The sequence below is a fragment of the Acyrthosiphon pisum genome, chromosome A2, assembly GCF_005508785.2.
Source record: "Acyrthosiphon pisum isolate AL4f chromosome A2, pea_aphid_22Mar2018_4r6ur, whole genome shotgun sequence".
In the NCBI taxonomy this organism is placed as follows: Eukaryota; Metazoa; Arthropoda; class Insecta; order Hemiptera; family Aphididae; genus Acyrthosiphon; species Acyrthosiphon pisum.
In genome coordinates, this window is record NC_042495.1 from 71539245 (window position 1) to 71551389 (window position 12145).

At 31.2% G+C, this 12145-nt stretch overlaps 1 protein-coding gene across 1 annotated transcript; it reads left to right on the plus strand.

Moving 5' to 3' along the window:
- Nucleotides 1–1515: 1515 nt before the first annotated feature.
- LOC100165584 (MAP kinase-interacting serine/threonine-protein kinase 1) lies at nucleotides 1516–6527 on the plus strand. Its single transcript, XM_001951510.5, has 5 exons — nucleotides 1516–2382; nucleotides 2476–2586; nucleotides 4654–5010; nucleotides 5078–5433; nucleotides 5495–6527. Exons 1-5 carry the CDS (start codon nucleotides 2328–2330, stop codon nucleotides 5960–5962), a joined length of 1347 nt encoding a protein of 448 aa, XP_001951545.1. The 5' UTR covers nucleotides 1516–2327; the 3' UTR covers nucleotides 5963–6527.
- Nucleotides 6528–12145: the final 5618 nt, after the last annotated feature.

A 12145-nucleotide genomic window follows, 5' to 3' on the forward strand; every position in this document is an offset into this window, starting at 1 on the left:
TTAATATTTTTGAAAACGCAATTTTATCATCATATTATATTATGCAATTTCCAATGTTTTGAACGATTATGAAGTCTAGTTGTTTAAAATAATAAAAGAAATACGTTTACCACTATAATTATTATACTACAATGATATTATGGTTAGTGGATACCGTAGGTTGGTAGGTGAGTGGGAACACAGTAAAGTTGTACACTATACGTATGTACATTGTACAAGGTACAAGTCCCCTAATCAACCTACGTTCCGTTGTGATAAAAATATTATATAGAATAAAATAAATACGAGTATAATACGACGACAATATTATACTGAGTACCTATAAAAAAAAAAAAGGTACCTACTGACTAATATTATATTATGTGTCTTCCGCGAGGTAGAGACGGTATAGTGTGTGGCATACTTAAGCAGTAAAGCATCTATAAATTAAACGTTCAAATGTTCAATAACAACTAGCGTATAATATGCCGAGTTTTGTGTATTATTTTCAATAGATGTGTTATAAGTATAATGCGTAGTACACGGACCCCAACCTAACTAAGCCGTGCACTGCTGTATGCCTGTATGGCACCGTAACATTAACAAACTAAATTATTGGAGGGCGATTTTTTTCCATAGTTACACGTCGGTCGCCGCGCCGAGAACAGCATGATTAAATTATTTTACTCGGATTAGCTACAACATTTTAGAAATCATGAGACGCAGTAGACACACGTGTATACCGTGTAGCCTACCTCTACCTATTACATAGGTATTATACCGCACACCATAGTACCATACACGAAACGCCACATCGTACCATATTTTATTTCAATCAGACTGTACGATTTATGGGAGCGTTATTATAGTTGTTCCTTATTAGTTATTACTTATTAGTTATTACACACAACACGTACCAGTCTACCAATATCTAACTTCCCCCCCCCCTCCCTCGCCAACCAATAATTGTCGGGACGAACAATAAAAAACAAAATAACAGTCTGTTAGAGTCTTAGTTGGACGACGGTGAATTAGGTGGGACATATTATTATAATTTTTAATTTATTTAAAAAATAAAAAACAAATGCCTAGGAGGGTAAAAGAAGCTCTACACCGCTAATACGAACACAATATAATACTATTATTATTAATATTTATGATAATAATCATCATCACTGTAATGGGTTCCCTCTCCGAAGATCATAATGTGACGTCAACGCAAATGAAGACTGGTGAAAAGGAGAAAAAAAATTGAATAGAGTTCACCGTCGGCCGAAAAACAACAACAACAACAACAACAACAACAACAACAACGACGGACGACGATGGTCGGGCGGTGAGTGGCGACGACGACGACGACGTCACGACGAGTGTCGTTAGTCGTTACAGACTACAGAGTTGTGCGTTTCCGTACGGCGCGTCGTACACGCGGACGGAGGAGGTCGGTAGGTCTGTGTGCACGCCGCCTAAATAAAACGTGCCGTTGACGTGGAATGGTGGGCGGGACGCGCGGTGTCCCGTATATAAGGGGACGCGACGCACGGCCGCGCCGGTAGTGTCGTCGTGCGCCGGTTTCCATCAACACTGCACAACCAGCCGTGGCGTGTTTCGGTGTGTGCGAGAGAGCGAACAACAACAACAACAACAACAGCATTGCAGCAGGCCGGTCCGCCGTGTTCAGTCAGACGAGAGTAGTGTCCTAGTCCGTTTCGCTGTCGGCTTGTGCGTCGTAATTGTAAACTCTTGTGGTGTATTGGAGTTCGCGTGGTGGTTTACAGCAGTAGAAGAATATAATATAATATAATATAATACAGTAGTCTTCGCGTAACGGTTGTTGTTGTTGTTGTTATAACGTCGGAATCGTGTAGTCGAGAACTGTGTCTGTGTGCGACTGTAACAACGCTCCCGGGATCGAATGATTTAAAAATATCGTCGGTCGTTCAAAAGTATTACACGTTGTCGTCCCACGCGTCCCGGTTTTTGTAAATTATTCGTTATTTATTAAGTATTTCGATATATTATCTTTTGCCCTGTATAAATACCGAGAAAAAACCCGCTGATAAGACGGGGAAAAAAAGGAAACAAGTTGATAAAAGATATTATTATATTTATAGTCATATACGAGCGAAGAATCGTGATATTTTACGAGAAATTTAAAATATTACACTCGCCGACGGATAATTAAGTGCTGTGATATATTGTTTTTTTTTAAGTTTAAATTAAATATTTATTCGTTATTAAATTATTTTGTGATCGCGCCGTCTGTTAACGTACACATACGCCGTGTTCCATTATCCACTCCCAAAAGTATTATTCACTGTTCTTCGTACGCAACGCAGTCATTAAAAATGGTCGAGAGTATCATTGAAGAAGAAACCCCCGGACAGACTGAGAGCACCCAAAGTAAGTATTTGTTCCTCAGCGTTGTGATGCATAGATACAATTTGTGTACATAGATTGTAGTTTTGTAATGTGCTTGTCAATTTTGATTGATAGATGTCCCGGTTGAAAAAAAGTCTGAATCACTATCATTGAGAAAAGAAGAGGCTCGTAACAAGCGCAAGAAGAAGAAGATCACCAACAGCCTTGTGACATCTTGTTTCCAAGGTATGTTTGCTCAATGAGATGTATATAGTTTGTTATAATAATATGACAAAAATTACAAAACAATTAATATTAATTTATTAGGTAGATTAGGTACATTCTGTAGCTTAGGTATAATTTATTTATTCGAAATGGTGATAATTGTTTACTTGAAAACCATTTTTAGGTCATTTTCTTTTAATAGTTTTTTTTACGGTTAATAAAATGACTACATTTGCCAACATTTTAACACATAATGACTAGGCCAAACTATGACTAACATGAATAAGTTTCTGAGTTTGGTATTTCCTGTGATATAATGCTTAATTTTCTATTATTTTTCATTTGCTTCTGGCAAGGTTAAATATTTTGCATTTAAACTTTTATATGTACAAATCAATAAATTATTATAACTATAATTTAAAAATACTTAAGATTAAAATATTGTAATGTTATTGTTTTATACTATATCATTTTCTTACTTAAATTTTATAAATTTTATAATTACTCCAGGAATACTATTATATTTATCTTCGTAATTTCGGTTTGTAGTTTTTTTTAGATAAATAATAACAAGAACAAGTTCTTATAAATGTAAACAATTAAATCTAAAAACATTTGTTTTCTTCTGAATTTAATCTGTAATTAATGTGAGTCTAGTAATAAGTAGTAAGTACTTAATTATTTAATGATGAAATATTGTAATGTGTTCTTATCATAATATGTACAATTTAAATGAATGATAAGGAAATTAAAATTGTAATTGACAATTGTTTCTAAATGATATTATAATTTAAAATGAAAAAGATTTGTAACTCATAATACCAATATCAAATTTGATCTTTTAAAATAAAGAATAATTTATTGTTCTAAACCTAAAATTGTTATAAAATATTTATAGAATTTTTTTTAGAAAATTTACTTTAGGTAAACGTATTATTGCTATAATAAGAACACAGCAGATATAGGCATACATTTTTTTTTTATTAAATATGAAATTTGCTTTCTTTACCTGAGTTAATGATAAATATATTTTTTTAAACCTTATTGGGTAGATTAAAATTATTGAGATAATCATAATACTGTTAAATCCAAAAACTGTAAATTTTATAATTATTTAATAATGTATATATTTTTAAATATAAAATAATAAATATATTATTTAAAATTTAAATAAAAGACATTATTGTCAGTCAAGTGGGTTCTCATCATAATAATTTCATGAGAATTCTATATTTTTTATATATGCTACAATACTATAGGAATTTCATATTATTGAAAACATACCTAATTTTGGGTGGTAAGAATATCGTAATTTAAAACATAATTCAGTACTTATACCAATCCTTTTGGTGAACTTGTTTATTTTAGACGTTCAGAATACGTCTGGTGTCAGTAGGTTAAAAATAATGTGCGGTATTTTGCTATACAATGAGCCGACAATGTGTGTGGTTTTTGGATTCAACCCATGATACATTTATAAATGTTGTTGGTTATTTATTATGTATAAACCGTTCATTTATTGATAAACTTTTAGGTTATTTTATTATATGATCAGAATTGTAGGTACATAAAATATTTAATCAAATATGTATTTGAATTATTTATAAACTGCGGGGGACGGAGTGGCCGAGCGGACTAAGGCGTCGGTTTCGACGGGCACCGACGCTGGTTTGATCCCGGTTACAGGTGGCATTTTTCTTCGGGCAGTCATGGTGTCCGGAGAGAAAGGCAGCCATCCCCCACCGCCGTGGCAGATACCTACGGGTGAACACTTAAAAATTCTGCCAAACACAAACTCACGTGTAAAAACTCAAAGTTCCAAACCCTACCACCACCTCAATAGAACCCTACAAACAGTTAATGACCTTAAATGGCGGGCTTAAGTATCAATAAAAAAAAAAAAAATTATAGACTACTGTATGAACTGATAAAAGAAGGCATTTTAAATTGTTAAATATTTGATTCTTTTAATATCATGGTCATTGTCAATTTGTAGTAAATTTTGTTTTCCCAGATAATATAATTTAAATTTAATTTTGTTTGTATACTATCAAATTAATAATAATGTATTATATTTTATTCATTTAGATGCATATAAATTGACTGGTGAAGTATTGGGTCAAGGTGCTTATGCATCTGTTCAAACGTGTGTAAGCGTGTTAACTGGCTTAGAATTTGCTGTTAAAGTGATTGACAAAATTGCCGAACATGCTCGAGCACGTGTATTCCGCGAAGTTGAAACATTTTACCATTGCCAAGGCCATCCAAACATCATTCAAATGCTTGAATTCTTTGAGGCTGATGACAAATTTTACATGGTGTTTGAAAAGGTGGTAGGTGGGCAACTGCTTGATAGAATACAACAACGAAAGAGATTTACAGAATGTGAAGCTAGTCTTATTGTCAAAGATTTGGCAAGTGCATTAAATTTTCTACATCAAAAAGGTACTTTATAAAAAAGTTTTTGTTTGATTTTCTGAAATGTATTTAAATTCAAAATTTTATTATACAGGAATAGCTCATCGTGATTTGAAACCCGAAAATATCCTTTGTGTGGATCCTGTAGCATTAACTCCTGTTAAGTTATGTGATTTTGATCTTGGATCTGGTATTAAGTTAAATCCAGTTGATGGCAGTGCAACGCCACAACTATTAACTCCAGTAGGGAGTGCTGATTTCATGGCTCCTGAAGTAGTAGATGCATTTGTTGGAAGTCCAGACTCTAATTACCATTATTATGATAAGCGTTGCGACTTGTGGTCACTTGGGGTAGTAGCATACATACTTCTTTGTGGCTACCCACCATTTTATGGGAATTGCGGCTCCAATTGTGGATGGGAATCAGGAAATGCTTGTCCAGAATGTCAAGTAAGACTATCATGGAATGATAATTAAATTATCAAATTTTAATGGTGAATATTTGTTTTAGGGTTTGCTTTTTATTAGCATTCACGAGGGTCGTTATGAATTCCCAGACCGTGAGTGGGCAGACATATCAAGCGAAGCCAAAGATTTGATCAGCAAATTGCTGGTTAAAGAAGCTAGTGCTCGACCAAGTGCTGCTGAGGTCTTAAATCATCCATGGGTATTTAGATTACAGCAAGAAAAACCCAAAGATCGTGAACTAAGTACACCAGGTGTTATAAGACGCAACAATAGTGCTCGCGCCCTATCTACATTTGCAGAGTCTGCTATGTCGGCTAATCGAGTGTTCCTGCAGCATTTCAGTTTGTTTTCATCATCTGATGTACCTCTTGCTGCTGCTAAAAGACTTTCACCGCCATCGCATTCCATGATTGTACAGCGTAGGTCACTTGGTAAACCACAATGTTCCAATGAAACTACTGGTAACCGAGCTCCTGCTCAATTACCAATCATTGCGTCTCCTAGCGGCTAGAGTTTAACAGGCCTCCTACATTCATTACCTCTCCACTTTTTTTATACTAATTAAAATCATTAGAAAACAAAAATTTGGAAATAATTTAAATACAAATATGAATTGACAATTTTTTTTTTTTTTAACTAATAGTCATATATCTAATTTTTTTTTATAAAGACTAAAATACGCAATAAATATTATAAAATAATAACTTAATAGTTATGTTATTATATAATATATATAAATACAGACTTATTTTTGTACTTTGAAAAGCTCAGTCTTCAAAAAAAAAATAAAAAGGTAATAATTAAAATTTGTGATAATTCCAATGTTTGGCAACATGTTTTGTATTATGGTGCCATTAATATGTAAACTTTCGGGTATGGTTAACAAAATCAATAAGTTTGTTATTTTTTTTTCTTATAGAAAACCAACAAGGTACCTATATTAATATATTGTGTAATTAGACATAGGTTAGTCCGCAGAATATGCGAACGTTTACACCAAAACTAATGTCTTATCTAGAATATAGCTCATCAGGTGCCATTTGTTTTTTTTTTTTTTTTGTTAGTAATGGTATAGAGAAAAAAAAGGCTGTCATGCATAGAGTTTAAGTTACAAACTTTTGTGTATTTTTTTATGAAAAGTATGGAATGTTTTTTAAGTAAATTATTTATACAAGCAATGCACGTTAAAAACTATTGTTAATAAAAAGAATGGATTTTTTTTTGATATTATGAAATAAAAAAAATTTGAATTTTTTTTACATAAATGCAAAATTGATTTTTAAATAATTTATATACATTTATAAATATTCATTGTGATAATATTGAATTTGAATACACATCAACAGTTTGTGTTAAAAAACAAAACATAAATAGAACCGCTGTAATTCCAAAATTGAAAAAAGTGAAAATAAAACAATTTACAATTTAATTAATTGAATAATGTTTAATTGTTATATGAAAGCCTAATGCCTATTATCACTAAATCAAGTATTGCCCTTTTGGATAATGTTCTACTCAATGATCAAGTATTAAATAGTTTGTTGTGTTAAACAATAAACAATAGCACAATACATATTTTATACTTTTATCATCTTATGATTGTAAATTATTTGAAGTGATAAAATCATGTAATTTATAACTTAATGAGAGCCATTATTCTGTGAATTAATTTTGATCTGTTAAATTTAACGCTGGTTAACAAACAAGTTGAAAAATAAAACTAAATGTTAGTTTCATTACATTTAGAAATAATTTGTCTTGCCTAAAAATGTACTAAATATATAAAGGGTTAAATTATACTAAAATAGTGAGAAAAAATAAGTTATAACTTTATAGCCATTAACGCTTCAACGTAAAAATAAAGATATTTACCATGATGAAGAAAAAGTGGCCTGCTTAAATATTGGCACCTCTATTTCACTTTAATGTGCGAATGGCGCCACAATTCGCCAGTGCTCGAATTGGGAATTATTAAGTAGAGGAGCTCAATCCAACAATTTAAAAAATGCGTTCCAACTTCCAAGTGCAACGTTATTTAATACAGGCTCGTGGGATCTTTGCTCCTCACACCCCACTTCCTCACGATTCCTAAATTTTTAATACTACATAGAAGCTTAATTATACTATTTTAGTGTTATTATATATTTATTATTATTATTATTATATTATTATTATTTTAGTTAATTATATTTAAAATATAATATATTTAACTATGTAAAATGTAAGTGAATATGGATTTATATTTTATATTCACCTTATTTTTTAACATTTTTCCTAATTATATTTTATACATTCAGTCACTTAAAAAGTAATTTTAAATATTATTATTTCTATATTGATAGCATAAATAATAGGTACCTACATATTTCAGTAGAAAATAAAAAAATTATAATTATTATTTATCAGTGACAATATCTTTATTTGTAGTTCAGGCGCATACCTATGTCATTTTATTGTCAACACCATATGCGCAACTACTAACTTTACCAATATTTTTAGGAGTGCACAAATTATAAAGATTTCCCGTATAATTTCTCCTTAACACTGTACATCTAATTAACAATAATTTAAAATGTATATTTATGTACTACCTATATTTTTAATATTTTTGTGAAACAGTAACAGTTAATATTAGATTGTGACTACTACAACATTTTTCGGCCAGTAAATTGCATTTGTTTGAATGATTGCTAGTTCAGACTTCTTGACGATGTGGTCCACCTCTCCTATCTCAATTGTACCCTAATCAATAATGCTATTACGATTATTTTTATTCAGTTGAGTAGGTACCTACTTTTTAACTGATTTGAACTAGAATTAGAACAGCTTTAAACAGGAAGACTTAATTGTTTTGTAGTTTTGTTTTTATTTTAATAATATGGACATACATTTTAATGATAAGAAATCGGTAACTTTAAAAACTTTCCTTATGGTCTATGGATACATCCAATTTACATTTATATGATGAACAATTCAGCAGAATCTACAATGAAAGTATTAATTTCGAGATATTTGGAAAAAATTACATCACAACCATACGTATCATAATATTTCAGATATCACAGGCCTGTAATTTCGATCATTGAATAAGATTAATATAATAGTAATTAAATAAAGTAGACGCCGCTTATAAGACTCACTTTGGGACCAGCATAAAGTGAGTCTTATAACCGAAGTACCGAATGAATCTTATAGACGAAGTGGTAAAAAAAATTAATTACGTATTTATACATTTTATTTTACTACATATTTTGCTTCAATTTTAATACTTTAACACATATTACATAAGGTGAAGTGGGGTAAGTGCGTTTTCCAGTATTATGGTGGGAAAAATATATTCTATCACTCATATCAATAATGAAAATAATCTACAATATAGTGGGAATTTAAATATCTAATTTGCAACACTACGTTTATTCGTTTGCGTGCTATCAGTGTTGATATCAACAATTGTAATATCACTCGCGTTTTGAAAAGTAGACTTGTTATCAATTATTTTTTTTGGCAATTCAAATTTATTTTGGAAGCTTATACGTAATATGCGTGATTAAATATATAAAATATATACTATATAAAATAATATACTATATACACATAATAGATACTAACATATTAGGTACCTTTATACCATAACATATCTATTATGAATCTTATTATAAATTCTTAGATAAATATTTATATTCCCAATGATTTCAATTACCTAGGTTATCAAAAATCAAAATTACTTATTTATTAGATTTTCATAAATTAATTAACTCTGTATTTAAAATGTAGAAAAAAAAGTTTATATTGACGATATCATGTACAGCCTTAAGGAGCAATCGAAAGTCGCATTAAATTATTAATACATTACATTTTAATATAAGAGTACATATCGGGGGGGGGGGCTTAGATGCATCAAGGTGGGGGGGTATGCATGTATTGTTAATAGGTATATCAATATTACACTCAATATTATACTATTAACTATTAAGTAGGTTGATAATAAAATAAGAATTAAAGAAAATTGATTTTTCGAACACGGATGATTGATGAATTGAAATACTTAATGAAAAGGAATCAAAAGAAAAAGTATTTAAAAGAGACTAATGTACCACTTATAGAATTTAATTTATAGACAATAATTATTTTTTTCCATGTGTCACTCTCTTATACGGGTAATATCACAAAGTGGTGCACCGTGCACTGGTGCCCAACATGGGGCTCGAATCCACGACCTTAGGATTAAGAGTCTCCTGATCTACAGACTGAGCTAGCTGTTTGAACAACTTAGCTGTTGTTCTAGTATCTATAGAAAGGTGGTTAAATTACCTACACACAGGTGAAAAAGCCACACCTCTTAGTCTAAAAGTAGCCGCGCACTGGTCGACCCAAAACCGAAAACAAACGAAAAAATAATAATAATAAAAAAAAAAAACATGAACAATGAGCTTGTATTCAAAATTTTTACGCCTTAAAAACGACTTGGGGCTAAAAAATCAAACACACGCATACCTAAGGAGTAAGGGTAAAACATTAAATAACTAAATACGAAAAAAATGTTCAAAATAATTATTACTCAAAATGTAAATTGGACGTATAACATATAAGAAACGTATGGGTATACGAAAAATCATGATTTTGTGCACTTAATGCGTTTTTCAACTTTTTTCTACCTTGATTATGGGCGAAATAATGGTCGCACGCACTTCAATCATAAACCCTTTTTGAATCGTTGTATGCCATAATAGCGGAATCTCGAGTTTTGTAATGATCAAACGAAAACTCAAAATCCAAAAAACACGTAACTACGTAATTTTCCAAGTAAATACTAAATAGACATACGAAAAATCATAACTCCCGAACCAAAAGTCGGAAAACCTTGATTTGGGTACCCATCGGTCCGGGGCAAAGACTTCTATACCATCGACTACTAAAACGGTTCGCCACACTCAAAATATAAGTGTTCGTGCCAAAAAAATAACCTGAAAAATCGGCAATTTAGAACTTTTGACGCTCTAAAGACGGGGAAAAACGGCTCCTACAGCCACGACACAAAATACCGAATTTGATCATCAACTTCCAATCTACCCAAATCTCGAGTTTCAGAAATTTGGTATAAATACTAAACGTTATCCAAAATACACAAGGGGGAGGATTCGAGGACCCCCGACTCTAGGAGTACATTTTAGAGGGGTCTAAACCGAAACGTTTGGTGAAGAAACGGTCCCCTTAAGTTGAAATCTGGCCGAGAAATACTTAACTAAAAAAATTATATTACTATTATTAAGAACCTAAACACATGTTGAGGAATAAATGATTAATAAATACAGAATGTACAATAATTGGATTCCACTTAATGAATGTATTGTCAATAGGTACCTACTTAATCACTAATCAATATTACACTCAATATTATACTATTAAGTAGGTAATCCAACCACATTATTCAACAGACAGTTAGAGACAGTAACTTTAGAGGTGAATAAATTGATGATGATTAAAAATCCAATAATATTAAAAAACAATGAATTGTGAGTTGTAACTTGTATTAAACGTCTTGTAAGTTATAACTCAGGTATCAGGATAAAATAAAAATACATAGATAGCTTCAGACCTGGATAGCCATGTTGCTATGTCTTAAAAAATTCGATTTTTGTTAATGAAAATCAAAAATGTTATCGCTTTAAGCTTTGGCAAGGAAAACACTTAACATAATACTATATGTAAATATTAGTATTATAAAATAATAGTTGAACTGATATATAACCTGCACAAATTGTTCATTGATGTTTTGTAATTATTTATATAAAACGTTAGGTGTAATGTAAAGTATAAGTAAATATTATTGTTTATTGTATAATATAATTTACTGTGCCTCTAACAATTATTGTACTATACTGTTACTGCTTAGTGATTACTAAATAATAATAAATATTAACAGTGAAGTTTTATATATTAAAATAAATAGGATACCTAGATTACCTACACAACTTTATTTCCTTGGTTAACTTTCTAAAAATGTTTTTTGTTTTGGTCTTTGATTCAACAGTTAGGGATACGTATATTTTTTCGGTAAAAGTAAAAACGATCCATATACGTAATTTAGTTATTTATAATAGTTTTGCAAGATAAAAACGTAAATTTGAGAATTTTGATTTTCACAATAATAACGATTACTTACGTAAATTGTAAAATCAAACTCATGCAAGTAAGTTATTTGAACCTAAAAACTACGAGAAATAATTAATGGACACCTATGGGTCATTTTTACAAACCAACTAACTTAGTTAAAACCAATGGGACTGATTTGGACCAAACAATTCGCTATGGGGTGTCAGCACGCGTCTTTACAATCCCCTAATTAAATTTATAAAGATAACTCCGGAAGCAGTAGAGTACTGACATCGAAAAAATGGTACAGGGTATCAGTAGCAAACTACTAAAGATTGGTTCATTTGGAGATCCAATATTTTGAATTGGGGTTGTATTATGGCTCCATACCACCCCCTCCCACTAATGATCCCTTGTAGTTAATTAGGGGTTGCAGCACAAACGATGAAACTCGAGCACAACCCAGCACAAACGTAGCACAAACGAATGGCATAATTTAAATTCGAAAATTCGGAGGTTGGGGTGCAGTCGTTTCCCTGGCACCCCCAATCATTATCCCTTATAACTTGAGAGGTTGCAGCACAAACGATGAAATTCGAGC

Excerpts from the sequence above, each read along its gene's own strand:
- LOC100165584 (XM_001951510.5), top strand. The coding sequence starts at position 2,328 with ATGGTCGAGAGTATCATTGAAGAAGAAACCCCCGGACAGACTGAGAGC. Across the intron at positions 2,383-2,475 it reads ACAGACTGAGAGCACCCAAA|ATGTCCCGGTTGAAAAAAAG; the intron begins GTAAGTATTTGT and ends TTTGATTGATAG. Across the intron at positions 2,587-4,653 it reads TGTGACATCTTGTTTCCAAG|ATGCATATAAATTGACTGGT; the intron begins GTATGTTTGCTC and ends TTATTCATTTAG.